This window comes from Eublepharis macularius, chromosome 10 (assembly GCF_028583425.1).
Source record: "Eublepharis macularius isolate TG4126 chromosome 10, MPM_Emac_v1.0, whole genome shotgun sequence".
Taxonomy (NCBI): Eukaryota; Metazoa; Chordata; class Lepidosauria; order Squamata; family Eublepharidae; genus Eublepharis; species Eublepharis macularius.
The window spans coordinates 70,385,241-70,410,362 of record NC_072799.1 but is presented as its reverse complement, the minus strand read 5'-3'; the positions used below and the strand labels follow the sequence as shown (position 1 = coordinate 70,410,362).

The following is a 25,122-nucleotide window of genomic DNA, read 5'->3' as shown; positions in this document are numbered from 1 at the left end:
CAAATGCGATTACCATGTTACTAAAGGATCTTATCATATGAACAGATAGAATTAAAGTTAATGCTGGCTGATTAAAAAGCTCCCTATACAACACAGATTATATGCAGCCATTTAGAAATCTAAATAGCCGACGTGGCTTCCTCTCTCCCCCCATTTACTCTTTATTTGATTATATCATATTTATGGCTGTTTTACAGATACTTTTGTCTCCAAAGAGTCATTGGCCTCAAATCATAAAACTGCTGTGTATCTTAGTATAGACTGGATGGCCTCCATCTGTGCTGCTGGTCTTAAAATGTGTCAGGTAATAGAGCACTAAAACGTTCAACACATTTCCCAGTCAGAGTCTGTAGACCTACTTATGTTTTAACGTTTCTGATCAAAATAGCCCTCACTGTCAAAATTAATGGAGGAAGCCACTACGTATTGGTGCTTTCTGACAAGCAGGAACAAAATTATATTTAAAAATAAACAAAAAACCTAGAAAGAGTACACATTTACAGTCTGCGTACTCGGCTTTTCATTAAGGCTTGTACAATTTTACAGATGGCAAGATGGTATGTATGTAATTCTCTTGGGAGCAATATGCAAGTCCCAGCCGGAGTGTTTCCAACAGGATGTAAACCATGGTCCTCAAGCCTGCACTTTAAAAAACATATTACTTAGCCCAGTGCCAGCAAACATCAATACAAAAATATACTTCAGGAACAAGAACAGCTTTGCTACAGTATCCGAGGTTGCTTGCACAGAAAATAATTACAGAGAATAAGGTGAAAATTATGGCAATGACAGTGGTATTACAAAATGTTTATTTTCATAAAAAATATCATTTGCAAATAATTTGGGTCATAAATAATCACAAAAGGATTCAAATCGTTCTAAAAGTTTTACAGATACACATAATTGCTTTCAGATATTTGGCAGCATAGGAAAGAATATTCTAGGAAGTGTTACTTGAGGTCTTCAGCAACTCTGAGGTTTCTTCAATCCTAAAAATATTATACAATATGTTAAACAGGCTAAGCAAAAATGTCTTAAGAGTTAAATAAGCACCAATTTTCCCATGCATAGAGAATGCTCATACTAGTTTGAAAAGACAACCTATGCATAGTGAAGAGAAGAAACAATTGTCCAGTGTGTTAAAATATTCTTAATTCTCAAACTTAACCATAAACATTTTACACAGAACCATTTTTTAAAAATACTGATTGATTAATGATTCCTGTTGCAACATAATTATACTAAAGTGGAAAACCACAATCAGATACAATTATTTTTGAACAAAGAACCATCACATTTTTTTTTACCCAAAAGCTAATAATTTGAACAGAATTATTATCTTCAGCAAACCAGATAACCTAACCTTTAATAAACTGAATTAGCAGTTAAATCTCTATAACTATCACTAAACACACTCATAGTTGCATTTTGGAAACTGACTCATCCTACAAACACAGAACTGTATATAGATTTATTGCCCAGTAGAAATAATAAATCTTAAGGAAATGTCACACCTGATGCAAAGATCTTTGTGGTTCGGAGAACATATGTAATGTCTATATACAAAGCAATTCCCTACTGAGAAATGAATTCTTCCTGTTTTCCCCCTTTTACTCACATTTTGCTTATTCGTTCCATTCTTTGTATTGTCGTCTCCTGCAATTTAAAAGCAATAGGTTCCATTCATTCTTCAAAGCCCATATTTTTCAGTTTTAATACATGCACAAACACAGAGAATTTATACAAATATAACTTCAATAGAAATTTTTAAGAGAAAATGTTGCTGTTTTATCAAGCCCTCAAAACAGTGAAAAATTAAATGTTTATAATATAGACATTCAGAAACAAGTCAAGAAGGCACTGGAGTTCTAACTGACCTTTGAAACCTCAGGCAAATCGTGGTTATTATCAATCATGGCTTTAGGAGATGGGTCTGCAGATATCAGTGAATTGTATCCAGATGAATGACGAAGACTCTCTAGCAACTCCTTTTCTTTACCTGTGAAGAAGCAGTTGTTTTAAAGAGTATCTCTGCCTTTTTGTTCTCATACAACAGGTCAGCCATCACCCAAGTGGATTTACAAAAGATACCAACAACAGATATTTAATAGAGAACTATTACAAAGCCACAACACATTTTTACTTATTACAAATATCGTGTATTGTTTTGAAACCACACAAAATTTTGTGTTTAACTGTTTGGTTTGGATGAAGGAATGGATACTGTTAAAAAACAGAAGATTACTGGACCTGGAATGGCATGATCTAAAATTTGGGTGGCATGGGTATCTATGGTATGAGAAAGTTAAAGCCAACGCAGAGTTTAATAATCATTATGTAAGGCGTGCAATCCTGAGAGTATGGAATAAATACAAACTTAGGTTTTGTTCAAAAATACCTCTTTGGCTGTCATCGCAGGAAGCTTGTTGCCAAGTAGGCCCCCTCCCCTGCTTTAAGGCCTGCCATGAACTGTGTTAAAGTTTCCTGCATTGCTGTTTCACTGCTACATCAAAGATTGCTTTACACGTGTGTGTGTTAATACACGTGTCAGTTTCCTGCCTGCGTGTCAATTGCCTTGATGCTGCTATAGACTGTGTAGTTACTGACTCCATGTTTGGATAACTGCACAAAGGACTCTCTTTCTGGGCAACCCTGCCCTGACCTGTATCTGGACTTCCCAGTGTGCCCCGTGCCTGCATTGCCATCTGCCACGGACCGTGCCTGTTCCCTGCTTTGGACTGTGTTTTAAAGTGTTGTTCCCCCTGCCTCCATGGAAGCCTGCCTCATATGGGCCCAAGCCGCTGCTAGCAGCCGGGCGCCTGCCGGGGAAACCTCCAGCGAGCCTGGCTAGGCGCTCCCTGGTCAGTTCCCGCCTGGAGCCTCCCGCGGGCCGGTCCCTGAGCTTGCCCTCGCTACCGGGCAACCTGCAAACCAGCCCCAGCTATGCCCAGCCGGCATCCATGTTCTCAGGCACCCAGAAGACCCAGGGAAGAAGACTGCTTTGGGAAGCCATTTCGGCGAAGCGGGCACACCACGTCCGCAGCGAGAGCCCCTCGCCCCGCTCTGCATATCTTAGGAGCCGCCCCGGAGAAGAGCTAAGTGCTGACCATCCCAAGCACTTAGAGAATGCATCTCAAAGAAACCTCCGCATTCCAGAAGCTGATGACATCAGGACAAGCCCTGTCCGCTGGAACATCCTTTCAGCCCACTTGGATTTCCCCCTCCCTCTTTTGTCCCCTCTCCCTGAGGTGTCACTTATCACAATCTGATTACCAAAGTGGCCCATCCAAGCCATTCAGTAGCCCATTAGACCCTTTGTTTTAATCTGTGAGAACCACCAAGTACAGCACCAGCCCCAGGGTACGTTTTGGGGTATTTAAGCTGGTCTCCCAGACCACTCGGTGCCTCGGCCATTCCCTATCCAGACCTCCTTGCTGTCCGTCTGTGGTTCCAGTGCTGGCATTGGGCCACCCTCGCTGCCGTGTCTCTGCTTCGCTCCAGGATTGTGAGTATTTCCCTTACCATCGTTGGGAACCAGCTAATGCGAACGTCTCTGTATTTCCTACTCTATATTTCTTAGACCTTGTATGTTCTTTGTATGATTGTGCAAGCTAGGCTTACGCTACACTCAATACACGTGTTTGTACCTGACTCGTTGTCCGCCTCTTTTTCACTAGAGTGTCTGGGATCGGGACCTCCGTAAACATAGGTTATGATCCTCGCTTAATATTAATAGTTACAGACTGCTACAGCTAATTCCCCATTATAATAAAAGAGCAGTTCTGGTAACAGTTTACTGGTGGAGAATGCGGGCATAACCCGGTTCGTGTGAATACACGTGAGTCGACACGCGTGTTTTCAGCGAACTGACTTAGAGGAAAATTTTCCAGACCTCAGTGTAAAGAGCGCAATTTAGCTCAGGGAATTAAAAGTGTGAGTGTGTGTGGCTCTAGCGAGCATTTCTATCTTGTGGGTTGGCTTTTCCCCCATTTCCTCCTTCAGCCAGCTTTGGACTACTTGCCTTTTGTGGTGCACCGCGAGGCCCTCCAGCCGTTATAACCGGTGTACTGTGGGTGAGGACCTCTGAACTGGTGAAGTTCCTGGCCACCTTCCGGGCCGCCTAAACGCGTCTATGTGGGTGGGATCCCAGAAGTAGGCTCTAGATATATACGCATATATATACTTCCTGAAGCAGCACATATAAAATTCTTTTCCGCCCTCCCCCGTCTCTCCTAAGTCCGTCCAAACCCCCGTTCCTGCCAGCACTTAGGCTTCAATCCCCGCTCCGGAGGAAACGTGAAGGGATCGTTAGTCCGTTTGTTTAGTTTAGCTTTGGGAATCTAAAGCCAGGTTCCTGAAGCCCCGCGGCAGCCGGCCGCACCGTGCTTAAGAGTTTTAAGGTAGACTCTTGGGCGCCTTTCCGCTTGCGAGTTTTAAGTCAGACTCGTGGGCGCACCTCGCTTGGGAGTCAGTGGGACTCTTGGGCACACTTTTGCTTGGGAGTTGTTAGAACTCTTGAGCGCACCTCGCTTGGGAGTACAGTAAGTCTTACTCCTGAGCAATTTTGCTTGGGGACGTGCAGAGGCAGTCCTTGAGCGCTTTCAGTCTTTTGGTCTTGGCTTGGAGACAGTTTAACTGTTTGTCTCTGAGCACGAGGCCTGGGGACACTTTGAGTTTAGTTCTTGGACTTAGAGAGCTTGAGAGCATTTGTAGCTTCTGAGCAGAGGCTTGGGAGCATTTCAGTTTCTGAGCAGAGGCTTGGGAACACTTTTTGGTTTTCTGAGCAATAGGCTTGGGAGACCCCTGAGCTTTGGTTTTCCGAGTATAGGCTTGGGAGACCCCTGAGCTTTGGCTTCTGAGCAGAGGCTTGGAAGCACTGAGCGTTTTTGGTTCTTGGGCTTAGAGAGCTTGAGAGCACCTTCTGAGCCAGTAAACTTTTCCTGGTCCCGTGGCTTGTAGGCAAGCTTGAAACGGGAATAGGAATTTTCCTTCTCCCCCGGTGGAGAAGAATTGAGTGTAGAACCCTTAAAAATACCCTGGTGAACCTAAAAGTAGAACCTTAAAACCCCCTGGTAAAAACCCTTGAGGACCTGAGGGAAGGATAAACCTCCCAAAAGGGACATAGAGAGGAAGAAGTTGTTAAAACCCTTGAGCAGCTTTAATCGCCCCACCCCTGGTGTCGCTGATCCACTCTTTAACCTCCCCCGTGATCAGCCTAAAACGAAAGCAAGATGTACCGGGCAAACCCCACCGTGCCCCGCCTGGAGAAGTGGCTAGTTAAGAAGGGAGATTGCCCTTGGGAAGCCGGTTCCTTCAAGGGACCCGACCCGCTCCAGATAGTCAGAAGCGCCTTCCAGGACTTCTGTGACAAGGAGAAACCTAGGTCCAGTAAGAAAGATAGATATGGAGCTTGGGCACTTTTCACTGCCCTGCAGGACAGCGTGTCCCTAATTAGTAAGTTACAAACCACGCAGGAGGAGCTAGAGGAGAGGTCCAAACGAGAACAGGACGCCTTGCGCCTAGAAATCCAGACTCTCAGGACCAAGCTAACCGAACAGGAGAAAGAACATGAGGAAAAGGCAGTTGAGTGGCGCGCCGAACGCGTCAATTTCATACTAGAAAAGCAAGGATTAACTACCGCCCTCCAGGACGCCCAGCACAAGGCTGAAGCGGCCACCGCTCGTGCCGATATGGCTGAGCACGCATTAACGGAGGGACAAGAGGAGATTACTAAGCTCACCCATGCCGCCCGGTTCATGGCGGACCACAACCAGTCTAAAACCGCAGCCGCGGACCATTCAGCTTGTAAGAGGGAGCTAGAGGCCCTGAAGCGACACTTGGGGATGCAACAGGCCGTAATTTCCGCCGTGCACCCCTTAGCCCTCTTGGCCCTCCCCGAAGGTAGTACCGACAGTTGGTCACCCCCTTCGTCCCAGCCCGAGGAAGCTCCACAGCCCCTCCATCCGATAGCTACCAAAGAAATTGTCACCACAGACGATGATGGCAGGAAGACAGACCGAATAGTTAAAGAGACCCGCAATTGGAGGCCCGATGAGCTCCAAGCCATAGCGGACCGCATGGGACCCTTGAACCGAGACTCAGCTATACAATGGTTTGCACACGTGACCATGTCCCAGCCCTCCGCCAGTGGCTCCGATGTAGCTCAGCTGGCCCGCCATTGTGCCAGCCCCGAAATAGTCACCTCTCTTAATGCATACATTTCTAACAGGAGACTAGCCACTCGCAGTCAGTATGGTGCCATGAAAGAGTTGTGCGCCTTCCTGTGGCCCACCAAGAGTTTAAAAGCCCTGTATATTGCAGAGTCTCAAAAACCCGGAGAGGATCCAGAGGCATATTTAGCCAGGAAACAGCTCCTAGCCGAACTAGCAGACGAGGTAGATTTAGACTTGAGCGACATGCCGGACTTCGACGACTTAGAATTTAGGAGGGCAGTCATAGATGGGCTCAACAGCACCACCCGCTTGGCCCTGGCAGGAGTAGAACCCGGGAGCATCTCATGGGGAGAGCTGGAATCCCGCATCAGGAGCATTGCTGGCCTGTTGCGGGAAACCGGCGCGATCCGCCATGTAAAGTCCCCGGCCCCCCATAGGAATGACAGTGAGCCCATCAACACAGTCACGTATGCCAACCATGGTCCCCACTCCCAATATCGGCCCCAAGGGCATAGCTCGTATTCGGAGCCTAGAGGTGGAATCTTGCGTGGGAGAAGCGGTAGCTTCACTTGGGGCTGCAGCCAAAGGGACTCTCGTCCAGGAGTAACCTTTGCGCCCACCCCCAGTCGCTACCCTTCCTCCCCACAGGGACCCTCTGAGCCCTGGAGACCTGTGCTGCCCTCGGCACCCCCACCCCCTCGGGCACCTCACCCCTACAATCACCAGGTCTACCCTCCCCCAAGTCAGGCTGACTCCTGGAGACCGCAGCCAAAGAACCATGAGGAGCCCTCTGACCTAGGCGGCCCTCCGCCAGCCAGGGACTCACTCCGCTGGGAACTCTGGAAGCGACTCAAGGATCATGGGGCAGACATGGAGCTCTTCCACCAGCAGCCCACTTCAGTTCTTCTCTCCGCCCTTCTAGACACCCTTGCGAAAGGCCCTCCCCAACATGCACAGCCAGTGGCTACAGTAATAGGAGAGCCACCACCAGCTGGGAACCCCTTTTTCCAATAGGGATGCCCGGGGGTCACACATTATTCTCCCCACTTAACTGCCCGTGGGAGAAAACCAAAGGTTGAGGCTAGCCTTCGACCTCCGGGAACTGAAAATAGCTGGAAACTTAAAAGAGAGAAGGAAAGATTCCAAAGGGTGATTCGCACCCAGAACCCAGCACCAACTCTGCCAGACACCTCTGAAAGAAACCTGGCAGAGCTGCAAAATAAAATCCACGAACTCATAAGTGTAAACAGGGAACAGAATTTAAAAATAAATGATCTTAATAAAGAGAATGAGGAATTAAAAGAAAAATTAAATGCTTGCACAATAGAGAAAGAGCAGCTCCACAATAAATTCCTTAGCATGCAGACTTTGCTGGAGAACCAGAATAATGAAACTGCCTCTTTAAAAACCCTGATGCAAAATCTCCTGGAATCCCAGAGACTCACTGAGGCAAGATTAAAGACTTTAGAGGAACAATCAGTGATTGAATCAGCACCCCGCCCCGCCAAAGGCAGTGAAACATGTAGCCAGTCACCTTTGCCTCCAATTTCTGCCTCAGCCCCCATGCCCAAGAAGCCAGAATTCACTCTAGCCTCTGAGCATGTACAGAGTTTAAAAGTCATTCCCCAAGCAATTGTCTTGGCTCCCATAGACTGCCCCCAGCCAAGCTATACACAGCCCACCGTGACTGTGCCCTCTTCCAATGACCCTGAAAACCAAACAGACGAGAGTAAAAATGCAATTCCTTTAAAAGATTTAAATTGCTTTGAGAATCCAATGCTTGCAACTACGCACCAAATAGCTTTCTCTCAGCCTTCCCTGACTAACACCCCTGAAGAAAACCTTATGTTGTGCCTGTGTGGTTTAGTAGTGCTTGAGCTAATTCAGAGACATTTGTGTATCTGTTTCCACGTTTTAAAAGGCTCAAGCCCAAAACTTAATGAGAAGGTAGAGCCTCCAGCAGTAAGTGCAGTCAGGAATGTAATAAGGCAAGTGAGCAGACTCCAGAAAGACTCCCAGTTGCTAGCAGCATCTAAAACAGACTGTTTCCACTCAGCACTACACCCCCACCCCTCACTGAAATGGAAAAACTGGCCAGACCAGGATTCTGAACTCCTCCCAGTTCGTCCTTTTGTCCTCTCCCAGGCTGAAGTAAGCCCAAATAAATGTAATCACTGGTTCCCTGTCAGAATTTGGAAGGGATTGGAACCAGGAGTGGAAAAGCCACCTTAAGGAGACTTGAGTTCAAGTCCCCGCAGCCCCCGTCCCTTTTCGTTGTGCAGTCTTAACCTTATGTGTGTGTGAACCTGAAGCCCAATTCCCTTTTGAAATTAGATGTAAAAAGCCAACTTGGCTTCATATAATCATTTAGTGTTTTTGTTATTTCTTGTCAGTCCTATTCTTTAACTTCATTAGGCGGGCCCCATAGTTGGGACCCTTGGGGGGAACATGGCAACCAAAGCCAAATAGGACCACCACCGAAAGTGATTCTTAATTGGATTTTAAGCCGCGTGTTCGGAAAAAATTGCACAGGCAAAAGAGATTTGCTGTGTGTGAAAGTGTTTGGAGAGGCTTTAGCCCAAAAGTGAATGCAGTCTTCCAACGTTGAAACCACCAAAAAAGGTGATTTCTTTGTTTGAAAACATTTCACCCGCCGTGCTGGTGAAGATCCCGCATCTACGTAGATTCGGGGTCTCACCTGCCAGACCCACGCTTTCGCATGATGGTCGGCTTTGGCTTTGAGGGCCGTGCCTCCCCTGGAAAAGGACCCCCAGATAGCCCAACATCCCTCTTTTACTAATGTTCATATTCGTCATGGTGAGTTGCTATACGGCGCCACCATCTAGTACGCTTTAGTGCAAAGGTAAAAGACCCGCCAGTATTTTGTAAATATGTTACCCCTGGAATATGTTATTGGGGTGCGTTCGCTACGCACAAGGGGCAGCGTGCCTCATTTACATAGCCAGGATCCCCTGCGCCAAGATGACCCCCGAACAACCCAGACCCAGTGGCGCCGGCAGATCTCGGCCGTCTCCGCCGCTTTTGGATAAACGCCGCCGAGCGCCCTCGGCTCCACTTCGGCCCTTTCCGCCAGCAGCCGCCCGCCCCACGTAATCTTTTCCCTTGCCCGTACCGTATAAGGGAAAAGAAGGGGGGGAGACATATTGAAGTTTTAATGAAGCCATGCCAGGCACCCCAAGTAAGGGCAACCTAAAAAGCACCCCACACCCGTATGCTTCTTGCTCCGTGTGTTTTTCTTTTTGCTCAGTGCATTTTTCTTTTGCTCAGTATATTCTTCTTTTTGCCCGGTGTACCTTTTTTTAAACCAGAAAACGGGGCCTCCCGAGGGAGTCCCTCCAAAAATTGGTTGTCCTGCAAACATATGACGAAAGCCCATTTTTGAAAACTAAAGCGAGGGCCCCCGTCTGCAGCAACCCTTATAGTTACTGGATACCGCTCTCTAGTTTTTCTTTTAAAACGGCAAGGCCAGGCCGAGCCGGACCGATAGCTCTCAGCCCGCAAAATAAAAATAGCCCGCCGCCAAGCAAGGGGCACCTGAAGGCCACATAGTCTAGGCACCCAGGGACCCCTGGGGCGAGTTTGCATAATCCCGCCTAACGTACAGCCGACCCTTGCCCGACGTAAAGACGTTCCCCCTGAAATATACATGCTATAGGAAGAAGCCCACGCACAGGAGTTCCCCAGAGCAACAAGCTGGAAGGCTCGCTTAGTGCCCCTGGGACTTCTCGTTCGAACCCCGCTTAACATACAGTGCTGGCAGAAAAACGCCCTCCCTTTTTCCCTGCTTCACTTCATTTATTTTGCTGCAAGAAACTCAGGGAACCTGTACTTATATCCGCAGGTCTCCCCAGGATATTTTCACCACAAAAGGAAAAGGAAGGCCAGGAGATGAGGCACCTGGCTACTCTGTGTTTGCTCGTACTGGCAGGCACCCTAACAGAGGGACGCCCGTCCAAATTAATGCCCTACCCCCATTGGAGATGTATCAATACCTTAGCAGGAAATGAAATGATGGTCTGCAAAGTTGTGCAGCAGATTAATATGACCACCCCTACGGATCGCACTAACTTCCGCAGTTGCGAAGAGCAGTGGATCCGACCCCCAGAACTTGTTATTTTATGTGTGGGAGTAAAAACTCTGTCCCAAGAACTAGTGTGTTACTCGCCTACTGATACGGTTTCACCTCTTGCTCCAATTCCATGTATGTTTCTTCCCCGTATCAGGCCAGCCCCCACCGCAGTCCCGGTGGTAGACAAATATACCACCCCTGCCAATTTCGAAACCTCGCCATTTGTCACTGAGGCTTTCGGACCATACTGTGAAGTTATTTTAGTGTCGGCCGCAGTATGGAAGGCAGGAGACCCCTTTAGAATGACCATCCTACTAGGCACCACTGCTACTGAGTCTGCATCGGTCACTATCACGCCCCCTTCAGGCGCAGTTCTCTCCTTTGCTATAGAACGCTGGGAGAACCTGACCTGGATTGTAAAGGAGGAAGACCTAGCCAAACACGGCCCATCCGATTGGATACTGGTTCAACAGACGCCCGAATGCCAAACCAAGCCCCTAGTAGAGAAATTTCACCGGCTTGGGCTGCTCTTTGTAAATTTGACTCATGAACCAGGCAATTATTCCTTGCTGATCCGGACCCAGGAGACCCACACCATCCAAATTGACCCTTTGATTGTTAGCAATGAACGATTAAGCCAAGGCGGCACGCATATAGTGGGCTCCCATGTTTTGAAAACTGACATTCGAGAGAGAGTTCTAGTCCGCCCGCAAATGTCTTTAAAAGAGATCCGCATAGACTTAGCTGAGCTAAATGTAACCCAGAGGCTGCCGCAGTGCGCTCCCTATCTGGAGGCCGGTAGCAAGGGTTGGAATGCATGGCTACAACTGTGGATCGATCCCTCTCCCCCTCTCTCGCGTGCCAGACGAAGCATCGCCGACTGGACTGCTCCTGCAGCCGGAGGCTTAGCAATCATGGATTCGGTCAATATTGAGACTCTCGCTAATAAGTTTGCCCATGTCACGACTAGCATCTCCGACTTAGGTAAACCGGTGGTGCAGTCCCTAAATTCCATTTCAAATGGGCAACACGAGATCAGCTCCATTTTAGTTAACTGGGAGAGTCAAATTGAAAGAGATTTTTCTCTGCTGCTCAAAGGAACACAGTCTTTTGAACGCAACGTGTCAATAGCCATGGCATGTATGCAAGCCCAACAATTAAACCAGGCTGTGGCCATGGGGCTAATTCGGCAAGCCACGGACGGGCACTTGCCCCTGGAAATTAAGATTGATTATGCCCAAATTGTCACCCATAGAACTGGAGCTTGAATCCTGGTGGTCTCTCGTAAATTCCTCATTCTCACCGACCACCCAGGAGCTTAAATTATTTTTATTAACGGCCAGTGCGCACGAGTCATCCCATGTGTATCCAGTCGTGCCTCTGGGACTCCAAGTCAGCGACACCGAAGTCCTCTACGCCCGCCACCCCGACCATTGGGCTCGCTTCACCCCAACCGGATGGCAGCTCGTCAGCCTCCAAGGGTGCCAGCATCGAGACCAGACCGGCTTCATTTGCCAAGACCAAGCCTTTGCACCGCATCACCCCTGTGTAGCCCCGCAAGTCGACGCCCTCAACGAATGCCCTTTTGAGGTCGTCCGGGAAAACAGCTCCGCTGTGGTCTACCTTGGGAAAGGATGTGCCTGCGTGCGAACGGCCTGCGACTTTGTGATCCTGAACTCGTTCCAGCTTAAGCCCGTGATCCCGGGAGTCAACCGCTGCTTCTGCAACCTGTCTTCGGTGGCAGCCTGCGACTTCACCTACACGGTACCGGTCTGGACCCAAGAAGAGATCCTGGTGGCACCCTCCATCTATCGTTATGTGAAGCCCATCTCCCTTGGCATCGGTCTGGAGCTAATCCACGAGCTCCTGGCCCACCCGCAGCTCCAACGCACCCTCCAGAGCATCCAGAGGGACGGGGACACTACTGCTTTGGTTGTGTCCCACAACGGCAAGGAAATTTTGGATCTTGCCCAACAAATCAAGACCACCGGTGAGCACTCGTGGTGGGAAACCCTCTTTGACTGGAGCCCCACCGCCACTGGAATTTACAATTTGGCTCTGCACCCGATCGTTGTTATTCTGGCCTTCCAAGTTTTGTTATGTGCCTCACTGCTTTATTTGGGCTATTGGAGCCGCCGACAGCTCCAGCAACTCCAGCTGTCTTACCGCTTGGATCACTACAACCCCGACCTCCTCTTGCCTTAATGGTTGTTCTTGGCGCCCCGTTTTTAGCCCTTGTTTATTTTGTTGCTTGTGTGATTATGAACTATGCTTGTGCCTTTATGTGTACGGATCCTGAACCAGCCCCATGGACGCTTTGCTGCCGGACCCCGCTCCGAGGCCCTCTTGTGGACTAGGGGGGGACGTATTTCTCTGCCTCCCAACCCACGGCCCGCCTCCGAATGACCGCCAGCCACCTCCATGAGGACTAGAACTGTGTGCCTGAAGCCCTTCTTGCCGCCAGCCGACCCTGCTCTGCGGATTGACGCAGACAGCAAGGGGGGGTGGAAGTGTGTTTTGGAACACATGGACCAAGTTTGCTTGTTTCTGTAAATATGCAACCCAGTCTAGCAGCTGTACTGCGGACTGAGCCGTCTGTGATCTTTGTTGCTCTAGGATCTTATGAATTTCTTGCCATTGCTTTTTATGAATTTCACTCCCATGAATTTAGCCCCGAACTAGTCCCTCCCTCTATTTACTGCAAGTGCGCCCATGATCTTCCCATGAACTGGGACCCTTTTATCACCCCCTATTAACTTTATCCCTATGAATTTGATTTTAAGCTTAGGAATTGCCTTTTTAACCTGACTCCCTCCGCCGAAGTGATTTTAGCCTATTTACCATTTTATGAATTTGGTTTTAGCCGGGACCTCTCATGAACGGTCTCTTTTTATTGGGTATTTAAACATTGGTTTTAGCCTGTATGAATTTGGTTTTAATCTGGCCGTATGAGTTGGTCTTTTAATTGCGAAGTTTATTTTTCTGCCCCCTATGAGCCCTTCCGCCGCCCCCCCCCTCATGAATTATTTCCTCGCACTTGTTTTTATCATTGCTGCTTTTATCTATGAGTTGGTTTTAACTTCCTGGTTTATTGCTTTTAATCATATATATATATATGTATTTATGATTTTAACCATCTATGAATTGTTTCACCCTCGATGAATTGGTCTATGCCTTGCTTGCACATTTCACTTTTATCTTGTATGAATTGCTTTTAATCCTACATTCATGAATTATAACCATGAATTGTCTTTGCTTTTAAATCTTATGCTTATGAATTAATCCATGTATATGAATTGCTCCTGGTTTTTAATGCTTTTAACCCATCATGAATTCCGTATGAATTACCTTCATCCATGAATTGATCAATGTACACCAATATGAATTATTACTATTTATATGCATGAATTGCTCATTGCTGCCTATGAATTGCTGTCTATGTTGACTGTAGCACTTAGCACACCCCCTGGTGTGAACCCAGAGACCTGCAGCCCATTGGCTGATCTAAATTGCACTTATTCGGTTAGGTGGTTCTCCAAACTAAAATTTTGAGTGACGCCTCCCCCTCCTTCCCTTCCCACTCCTTCTTCGCTCGAAGCTCGACCACCGGACATTGCCGACCACCTCGCCTTTAAAGTCAAGTTCGGAGACCCGCGTGCCTGACGTCCCGGGGTCTCCGAGGGGGGGAATTGTTGCCAAGTAGGCCCCCTCCCCTGCTTTAAGGCCTGCCATGAACTGTGTTAAAGTTTCCTGCATTGCTGTTTCACTGCTACATCAAAGATTGCTTTACACGTGTGTGTGTTAATACACGTGTCAGTTTCCTGCCTGCGTGTCAATTGCCTTGATGCTGCTATAGACTGTGTAGTTACTGACTCCATGTTTGGATAACTGCACAAAGGACTCTCTTTCTGGGCAACCCTGCCCTGACCTGTATCTGGACTTCCCAGTGTGCCCCGTGCCTGCATTGCCATCTGCCACGGACCGTGCCTGTTCCCTGCTTTGGACTGTGTTTTAAAGTGTTGTTCCCCCTGCCTCCATGGAAGCCTGCCTCATATGGGCCCAAGCCGCTGCTAGCAGCCGGGCGCCTGCCGGGGAAACCTCCAGCGAGCCTGGCTAGGCGCTCCCTGGTCAGTTCCCGCCTGGAGCCTCCCGCGGGCCGGTCCCTGAGCTTGCCCTCGCTACCGGGCAACCTGCAAACCAGCCCCAGCTATGCCCAGCCGGCATCCATGTTCTCAGGCACCCAGAAGACCCAGGGAAGAAGACTGCTTTGGGAAGCCATTTCGGCGAAGCGGGCACACCACGTCCGCAGCGAGAGCCCCTCGCCCCGCTCTGCATATCTTAGGAGCCGCCCCGGAGAAGAGCTAAGTGCTGACCATCCCAAGCACTTAGAGAATGCATCTCAAAGAAACCTCCGCATTCCAGAAGCTGATGACATCAGGACAAGCCCTGTCCGCTGGAACATCCTTTCAGCCCACTTGGATTTCCCCCTCCCTCTTTTGTCCCCTCTCCCTGAGGTGTCACTTATCACAATCTGATTACCAAAGTGGCCCATCCAAGCCATTCAGTAGCCCATTAGACCCTTTGTTTTAATCTGTGAGAACCACCAAGTACAGCACCAGCCCCAGGGTACGTTTTGGGGTATTTAAGCTGGTCTCCCAGACCACTCGGTGCCTCGGCCATTCCCTATCCAGACCTCCTTGCTGTCCGTCTGTGGTTCCAGTGCTGGCATTGGGCCACCCTCGCTGCCGTGTCTCTGCTTCGCTCCAGGATTGTGAGTATTTCCCTTACCATCGTTGGGAACCAGCTAATGCGAACGTCTCTGTATTTCCTACTCTATATTTCTTAGACCTTGTATGTTCTTTGTATGATTGTGCAAGCTAGGCTTACGCTACACTCAATACACGTGTTTGTACCTGACTCGTTGTCCGCCTCTTTTTCACTAGAGTGTCTGGGATCGGGACCTCCGTAAACATAGGTTATGATCCTCGCTTAATATTAATAGTTACAGACTGCTACAGCTAATTCCCCATTATAATAAAAGAGCAGTTCTGGTAACAAGCTCATTTCAGAAGGGAAATGGTTAGTCCACTTAAATGGTTAACTTATCAGGATTTATTGGAATTCTCGCAGGACCAAGTTAAAATTAAATAAAGAGAGGACTTCGCAGCAGAAGGGCACGCCTGTCAGTGGTTCTCATATATGTAAATTTTGGAGAAATTCAAACTAGACAAGTGTCATTATGACTTTGAGAAATCTAAAACTGAATTCGAAATAGCCCTTTGTACAAATGATTAACATGTTGTTTCTAAAATGTATAAACTTCTGTTGAGGTTTGAGATGGAGGAAGAGCAAGTAAAAGAATGCATGATTAAGAGGGCAAAAAATTGTGGACATGATATATTAATGGAGCAATGGGAAAAAATGTGCATAAAGGGGCTGAAATTTACACTAAGCTCCAGTATTAAAGAACATTTTTACAAAATGATGTATCGTTTGGTATATGACTCCTGAAAAGTTGGCTAGAATGTATAAGGGGACATCAAATGTATGTTGGAAATGTTCTAAACAAGAAGAGACATTTTTTCATATGTGGTGGACATATAAGAAAGCAAAGAGTTTTTGGTTGCAGATACAATCATTGATTCAGAAGATTCTGAAAATTAAACTTCAGCTGAAACCAGAGACTTCTTTGTTGGGAATAATGGATAGCCAGTTGGAAAAAAGTTTTAGTACACTGTTTTTATATTTTACTACAGCAGCAAGAGTACTTTATGCACAAAAGTGGAAAACTCCAACATTGCCTACAGTGGAGGAATGGTTGACAAAAGTTTTGGAGTTTGCGTTAATGGCAAAACTTACTGCACTAATTAGAGAAAGGACATTAGTTAACTTCTTATCTGAATGGAAACCGCTAATAGACTTTTTGCATGAAATGGATAACAAGGATTTGATGACATCTGGATTTATAGATTAAGAAACAGGAACAATAGAAAAAAAGAGGGGTTTTGTGACTAACTTAGAATAAGTGGGACTCTAGAAATGATATATACTTGTGGTGGAGAAAATCGGAACTCAACTTGTAGTGTAATCTAGGTGTTTTTTTATTTTATTTTCCTCTTAATTTTATAGATATATGTATTGTTAGTGTGTTATGCGTGTTTTTTCTTGTTCTCTATGTTTGTTGTTTATTGTCTTGTGGTGTGTAGTTTAAATAAAGAAAATTTCCAGTGGAAACCACACATTTCTAAGGCTATTCAGGAAGGTTTACTTTTAATCAGGACCATCATTAAGGCAGGCTCTTTGAAAAATGCCACTGCCCCAAAGATTATTAGTTGCAGCACAAACTCTTTTCTGAGATCTTACATCCAATGCTCATTCAGCAGAAACCAGTATAAAATTAACTTTAAAGGCAATGTGAATTGCACCAAGCATTAAGTGTTATCCTGTTAGCTTTAGGAAGAGCGGGATGTCACCCTAAAGAGTTTTTATAGATTACTTTAATAAGCAAACAAAAGTCCTCTACACAAAATGACATAAATATCTATAAAGAGCAAAACAGCTATTTTGAGTCTGTATTATTTTTTAAAAACACACCTACCCCTGCCACCCAAGATATTACTTTATGGTAGATATTTGAGCCTGTCACCATCACATGTACTATATCATAGAATAAATCAGCTGCAGCTTGCATGGGCTAGGAAAGAGTACCTGTAGGCAGACTTGTATAGCTTAACAACCATATAGTTAATATAGGTTTTGAAGAAGATGAGTGAAACAGTGGTACCAATTTCTGTTTGTGCTGCCCATTTAAGTGGTGTGCAACATATAGCTTACAGATCTTAAGATAAAAGTTTGGAGAAGAATTTACAACGTTTAAGTCTTATTGAAAAGATGAAAATCTAAATTTGTTACCAAAGCTTTTGACTAGAGTGGGGTGCATGTTAAAAAATAGAAACCATAAAGTTATGATAAAGATTCCTTGTCAGCACTGACAAGCTACTGAAGAATAATTTGCCTAGACTTCTTTAATATAACTTTGGAAGCTCTTTAAAAAAAACTAAATCTTTGTTTTTATAAAGATTAAGCCGTGTTTTTTAAGTGCAACACTAAATACGTGCAAAACGAGAACAACAGATAAAACGATAAATTGACAGTGACAAACCAATCCCTTTTGTGGCTAATATCATCTACTGCAAGTAAGTTATTTCAGTGATCTGGATGGCAGTTTGAACTCCAGAACAAAGTAGCTTTAACTGCTGGCGCTAAATGAAACACTCACCTGGAGAAACTGGAGTCATATGTATGCTAGAGGTATTTTCTTCATCCATGTTATTAAATTCAGTGGTTAAGTCAGCCTAAAATTGAAGATATATTTCACTATTTATAAGTGGGCTTTTTTACATTACCTCGCAAGCTTTTTTACATTACTAACTTGGGACAATTCTGTATAGGATTGTTCTTTATTATCTTTGAAATGGTTGGCTAATACCTCCACATATCTCTTCTTATAATATTACTACTGATATATCCCACAGATAACAATGGTTATTTCAGCCATCATGTCCTGATCCTCTGACTAAAGATTGAGAGAACTGCAAACAGGCCACAGTCTCTTACACACAAACTCTTCCTTGCCAATTACATTCTTTGTTTGTTTCCTCCAATATAGTTTGCAATAACATCTGAACTAGACAACTATAGTTAGAGTCATGTGAGCCCACCAGTATGCTTCTGATCCTCTGAACCGGTGGAGGATCACCTGAACTGAACAAATGATTTTGCAAATCATATTTTATTTGGCACCAGCCATAATCATGCTGATCCAAAGTAGTCACTTATTCTATTCATACAAAGCATTTGAATTATGTCACATCAGCAGTAATTTATACACTGTACCGGATACTAGTCAGAATGAAATTCAGCTTTTAAAGAATTACTAAATAATCAGAATCATTTCATAATAATGTATTACAGTATTTAGGTAAATTACTCAGGTTGTAGGAAGGATACACAACAGATAAAGAAAAAATACTTTCACAATTCAGATGAACTTTTAATTATGGTACATGGTAATGTACCAAGTACTAACATGAAATATTTTCCCCATTCCAACAAGTCTGTACAGCACTAAATGGTAGCCACTAAAGACAACAGAACCATTTCCTGTACTTCTCAAACGTTCATCCTGAGAATGTCCATTATAAAAAAAAATTATAGGACTGATAAAATACCTGCTTTCTTTTGCAGTAAAAACCATTATGTTTAGGAATAAAAAATATGATAGTTTTACATTATTTGTGAAACTATTTACATATCTATATATCCTCTTTAAATCAGAAAAGGTACGATGAAAAATGTTATGTTTGCATTATTTATGGAAATTTAATAATATAACATACTTTTTTTGGTTGTAGTAATAGCTGTGTTTCAAGGAGCAGGACCCGGCTCAGTAGATTATTCCAGTCTCTCTCATCTATAATTACTTTACCCTGCAGTTTCTCTTCTAAAAAATGCAGCTTCTCTTCCATCCAATTCAGTTTATTAACCTTCTCCTGCAGTTCAGTAAGTTGGCTCTTTAATTCTTTCATACGATCATCATTATCCTCCAAGTGCTGTGAATAAGATGCAAGGCATAAAACAGTTTTATGTTACTATGTAGTGCTGCTGAAGAGTCAATGTTGATTCCCAACTCAATTCTTACGCTACTAAATTATGAATTACATGTATCAATCTTTTCTAGAAATCGTTAGATTGAGGACAGCTTTAGTTAACTTTATGCAATCTAATGCAGTCTAATAAAAGGGTACTGATATTGACTTTAAAGATCTGCACATCTGAATAGCGCTAAACTTCTATCTACAGGAGCTACAAAGTAGACGCTACTTTTAAATCTCAGCACAATTAACAGAATATGGTGAAGTAAGCTAATAGCCTTACTTTTGCGTGTTCATGTATATTGAAGGAAATATCAGTGTCTTCATGAAGTATTTCATCAGCTACATCCGTGGGCAAACATGTATCACACATACTCACATGGCGTTTTACTTGAGGCATCTTTGCATGTAAATAGCAAAACAAAATGTCACAATGTTACAACGAAAAATATTAATTAAATGCTCATTAACAAATCATTGAATTTAGTGGCACAACCCTTTGATTTTGATGGCCGTGATTTTGATGTATCTGATACAGAATGTCTTTACAATTTGCTTGAAAACCAAAAGTAAAAACAGAACAGCACAAACAACCCTAAGCCTTAACAGCAAGTCAGACCCCACCATCTCTCTGAGTCAGCGTCATTCCAATTTGGTCTGTGAAAAGAGACAATTGAATTTAAAGTACACAAATAATAAGCATTTCCAGGAATTGAAGAAATAAGAGATTTATATGAAAATGTTTCACAAAAAGATTAATTTCCATTTAAAGAAGAAAATAAGTGACTGCTTAATTATAGGATGGGGTGGACTTTTCTTGACAGTAGTACATGTGAAAAAGATCTAAGGGTTTTAGTATATCATACATTGAACATGTGTATGATGCAGTAACTAAATAGGCAAATGCAATTTGGGGCTGCATCAACAGAAGTATTATAAACAGATCATGTGAAGTGATGTTATCACTTTATTCTGCTTCGGTTTGACCTCATTTGGAGCACTGGGTTTGGTTTTGGGCACCACAGTTCAAGAACTTCCTTACAGTTAGAGCGGTTCCACAGTGGAACAAGTTTCCTTGGGAGGTGATGTGCTCTCCTTCGTTGGAGGTTTTTAAGTAGAGGCCAGATGCCTGTTTGACAGCAGTGCTGATTTTATGACCACTTTGGGGTCAGGAAGGAATTTTCCTCCAAGCCAGGTTGTCCCAGGGGTCCTGGAGGTTTTTGCCTTCCTCTGGGCATAAAGCAGAGGTTACTGAGGCAGTGGTGGGGATGTAGTTGTGAATTTCCTGCAGTGCAAGGGGTTGGACTAGATGACCCTTGAGATCCCTTCTAGTTTTATGTTTCTAGGCTTACATTTAGTCTAACTTTCCTTACAAAATGTAACCCCAGCTAAACAAATAAGTCACACAATACCAGTCCAGGAATCTTCCCCAGCCAAGCTGCTTGGGGACAGGGGTAGGATTTATAGGTGTGCATTCCAAATAAGACAAAAGCTATACCAAACAAAAATCGTATCATGGGACCAATGGATTTTCATGTGGCAACTGCTGTTCTAACAGCTTGATCAAGAGAGAGAGAGAATTCATTTGCAGAAACAAGTCACTAAGTACACAAAGTACAAATTGCATGTGTTAGAAGCTCTCACTTGCATCCAACATCTTGGAAGATGCATGCAGAGTGAAGTGTTCCTTGAGCAGATCTCTGAACCAGGCTTTAGAGATCTCTCATATGATTGGAAATGTAACTATACACTGACAGGCTTGCTAAGCTGAATACATTAAGAGCTGCTCATAAGGTAGAACCCATTTTATCATTTGGTAAGCATCTTCCCAACCAGTAAGAATGCTACCACTGCTAAATGCAGACGGTAGAACTATAAAAATCCCTGGTGCCTGATGGTCTGTGGAAATCACGTAAAAATCTGTATAAAGGCGTGGTCTTGGTACGTTCACTGGCAAACTTAAAAGTTGGCTGGTTTTTTAAAAAAAATTCTTCATCAGCCACAATAACTTGCTTAAACTGCCTTAGAATCAGGGTGCTAATTATACCAATTGGAAAGTTTATATATTTATGTTATTTATTTTATTTATATCATTTATAGTCCGCCTTTCTCACTGAGACTCAAGGCGGATTACACAGTATGAGGTTAATACAATCAGTATCAAGTAAGTACATTTCAATACAATACCATAAGGTAAACATATACAAGTTTAAAGACATAGCATTAGCAAGGATCCAAGACATAGTAGAGATACTGAAGCAAAACATAATCAATTCTAGGACTAACATTAGACAGCATGGAACAATGGTTGTACATAGGAGTACATATTTAAAGCAGCAGATAATATATGAGGCAAAAATGGTGATGAAGTCTATGATCCCCAACTTGTTAGTGAAGCACCTGAGACCCCATCCCTAATGCCTATATTTATTTCAGACTACTAAACAGTTGTTTGAATTTGGCCATTTTCTTTAAATATCATTAAAAGATTATTAGTTTCTCATTCCTATTGAAGAAAAAGCCATTTTTAATTTTTTTCATACAATACAAAGTGTAGCCTGACTAAGAATCAAGGTTTTCTACTGTATGGTAGCTCCTCATCTAAAATAATCCTACCTGCTGAAAATTCATAGTATTGATAGCTACAGAATCAAGATCAGAACTGTCTCCTTGTGGTTCAAGTTTAATAGCACAGATTTTCTTTCTTGTTTGGGATTTCACCTATAAAACAACAGAAGCCTTACTGTTGATAATACCGGCATTTTCCTGCTCACATAGTAAAAACTACACTCCAATAAGACATACTGCCCAAATGGTAAGTTGAAACAAAGTATCTCTAAGCAAATGTTATGCAGACAAAAATAGCTCTTCCAAAGTGAACCTAGCCAATTATAGCAAACATACCAGGTAAGTAACTTTTCAGGAACTTCAACCTTCAACCAAATATATAGCACAGTGGCTGTATTCAGACATCATAAACCTTTGTTAACTGTCAATTAAAATACAGATATGTGCGTGGCAGGCGCATACATCTCTCTTATATACCAAATGAATGGTCATATGAAGTGTTCCCTTTTCATAAAGTATGAAGTGAAAAACGACAAGCATTAGTGATTTCTTCTCTGTAGGAGTTATTTACTAGGCAGCAACTTCACTGGCATAAGACCAACTGAGGAGAGTAATCTGCTCTGTCCAAAAATAAGGATGATGTCTCAGTCAGACTGTGACTGGGGAGTGAGTGGGATTAGCCTGCATATTCTGAATTTGTCAGAAAAACAGTATCAGATGCTTCTTACAGTTATGGCAGGTTTTACTTACACTGCAATCCTAAGAAAAGTTACACCCTTCTAAGTGCATTAAATTCAACGGACTGAAAAGCATGTGACTTTGCTTAGGATGACAACATAAGTTAAACATTAAAATCCTTTAATATTAATGAACTTCATTATTCCTCTTGAATGTAACAACAAAAAGTACCTTATTCGTGTGACTTAATTCTTTGTGTTTTTTATAGACCAAACTAATAATTTCACAAACAATCTGTATTTTTCTTTCTGCAAAGCCATGCTGAAGAAATTGGTGTTTCGTTAGGACTGGTCTATATTGAAAATGATCCCGGAGAAGCTGTAAAGTACAAAGAAAGAAGGAATAATTCATTTTCATAATCACTACAATTGTGTCGAACTGTTATTTTCTATGCCACTTATTGTATTTTGTAGTAGTATGTCATATAAAACATTTATTGGAGACAGAAAAGCAATGAATAATTTTTTTTAATGTATCACACCTCTACTCATGTCTGTATCTCTATACAAATAATCAGAAACATCCCACTTCTGTTCGTTCAGTATATCTGATGAAGTTTTGTTGATAAGGCTCATGCCAACAGACAGGGTACTAGAATGTTTAAACTGGCAAGTAACATTTTTAACATTTTTGATCGGATGAAACAAATAGCAGTGTTTTATTAGTGTACTTGACCTATCTTCCTCCTTAAATGCTGTTTTATAGATACCTTATAAATGGCTTCAATAAAGCGCAGGTCATTTTTTGCCATAAGTTCCACATCCAATTCCACCAGAAGTTCCATTATATATGTTGAGAAAGAGGTGAAGCAGTAGCTGATGATGGGCAAAAATGAAGATGGATCACCCTTTGCTAATCTGTTATGAGGAAAGGTTTATGACAAAGGTGAGTAAAATGCAATATTGTTAGGTCCTGCCATACCAGTGAAAATGCACATCTATTTGTGACTGAAAGACTATTGCTCCATCAGAGTCACTATTTACTCTCACATTTGAAAGGGTGCTTTAAGCACATTCCAGTTATGTTGTTAACTACAGCCATAGTTGTGTGAACCAGTATCAGCAACTGGTACTGCTTCCCATTTTAAAAAATACAGGAAATGGAGGTAGCACTGCTTTTAGTCAGAGCCCAAACAAGGACTACTTATTCCTCAGATTCAGACGAAGCATTCAAGATCCTTCAAAAACACCTAATTGTATCTATCTAGTATAAATAAAGTAATATGTATAGTATTTCTCTTCTAGTTTTCTGGTAGAATTTTTGTATAGTATCAGTTTTTCATATCTGAGTATTCCATTATAACGACTGTAGGCATCTTTTGCAATAAATTAAAGAAACCAAAGAAAATGTTTAAATCAATTCACCAACTTACCCAGCATAATCCACATCTTTGGGATAATGTAAAAGCCGAAGTCCTTGTTCTATTTTACGCAAGTTTCCTTTAAGATCTCCAGTAGCCATATTATAATTCTTTCAAACAACAGGAAGTATTTAATGTGGATTATAATGCAGAAGTGCAGTTAAAAATCATATGCATAATAATAAAAACAACATTCTATTTATATACCACCCTTCAGGACAACTAAACGCCCACTCAGAGCAGTTTACAAAGTGTGTTATTATTATCCTCAAGACAATCACTCTGTAGGTGGATGGGGCTGAGAGAGCTCCAAGAAACTGTGACTGACCCAAGGTCATGCAGCTGGCTTCAAGCAGAGGAGTGGGGAATCAAACCCAGATTAGAATCCTGCCGCTCTTAACCACTACACCAAACTGGCACTCATGTTCTGGACCAAGTAGTTTTCAGATTTTTAACAATTTAGGAACACCTTTAAACACCATTTTTGGGTCTGGAAAGTCTGACTGGAAAGTCAGCAACACATCCCACGTTCCATTTTAAGGCCTTACAAAAGGAAGCCCTGAAGCTCTCTATCATCCCCTGAAACATATTTCACATAAAAATACCTTGAGGGATTTTTGAATTCAACATCTACCTACAAAATTTGACTAAAACAACAAAAAGCCTTGAAGTCTATTATTTTAGTTGTTTACTGCCTTAACGACATAATCAGTGTCAGTTTTTAAGGTGATCATAGGCTCTTTGTTGCTTTGGCTGCAGCTACATCACATATCTTCTGTTGCTGGATTTTGCTTTAGACCGAGGCGACTCCCTGGAGCCTCTAACAATATTCCGTTACAGTCTTAAAGGTGCTACTGGACTGTTTTTGATTTTGCTACTACAGACTAACACGGCTAACTCCTCTAGATCCAGAGGAGTTAGCCTGTAGTCGCAAAATAGTAAAGAGCCCAGTAGCACCTTTAAGACTAACCAACTTTATTGTAGCATAAGCTTTCTGACGAAGAGAGCTGTGGCTCTCGAAAGTTTATGCTACAATAACGTTGGTTAGTCTTAAAGGTGTTGCTGGGCTCTTTACAATATTCCTCCACAACATCTCACTTACCCTGGACGTGGCACAAAGAACAGCCACCTCCGGGGGCTGAAACTGTCACTCTTCCCCCCGCCGTTGAGCACCCCGGCAACGAAGTTCTTCCCGACCGCCGTCCTGTCCCGATTCCACCAGGCGGGCGCCTCACGTCACACAGACTTACCTGCAACCCCGCCCCCTCCCCTCGCGCTCCCCGCAGCGCCTTTTTCTCTTTCTCCCATTTGGCGGCTGTTTGAGCCCTCCCGCGGGAATCGCAGTGGTCTTTCGTTTCAAATCAGCAGATTCCTCACGCCCTCCTTGTCGCAAGCGCAGCCCTTTACCCGCAGCTCTCACAACAGCAGTCTAATTTTGCAAAAACCTCCTTATTCTCCTCACACTCTACAAGAGAGTACTTCCGAAACCGTGAAAAGCGGTCCGGGTTGCTAGCGAATCTGCCGGTGAGAACCCGAAAC

The 25,122-nt window shown here is 43.8% G+C and overlaps 1 protein-coding gene across 1 annotated transcript; it reads right to left on the bottom strand.

The window, feature by feature from the left end:
- Nucleotides 1-786: 786 nt before the first annotated feature.
- CEP44 (centrosomal protein 44) lies at nt 787-24,901 on the bottom strand. Its single transcript, XM_054990190.1, has 11 exons — nt 24,686-24,901; nt 23,596-23,693; nt 22,933-23,080; nt 22,395-22,541; nt 21,534-21,638; nt 19,201-19,317; nt 18,663-18,875; nt 17,543-17,618; nt 1,878-1,999; nt 1,619-1,656; nt 787-989 (listed from the first exon to the last, which is right to left on the bottom strand). Exons 2-11 carry the CDS (start codon nt 23,682-23,684, stop codon nt 941-943), a joined length of 1,104 nt encoding a protein of 367 aa, XP_054846165.1. The 5' UTR covers nt 23,685-23,693; nt 24,686-24,901; the 3' UTR covers nt 787-940.
- Between the last annotated feature and the right edge of the window lie 221 nt (nt 24,902-25,122).

Bases quoted from the DNA above. Each gene is read 5' to 3' on its own strand.
- CEP44 (XM_054990190.1), bottom strand. From the start codon at position 23,684: ATGGCTACTGGAGATCTTAAAGGAAACTTGCGTAAAATAGAACAAGGA. The intron at 21,639-22,394 runs GTACTTTTTGTT...GTTGTTTTATAG, and splicing joins AATTAAGTCACACGAATAAG to GTGAAATCCCAAACAAGAAA. The intron at 19,318-21,533 runs GTAGGATTATTT...TTACATGCAAAG, and splicing joins ATACTATGAATTTTCAGCAG to ATGCCTCAAGTAAAACGCCA.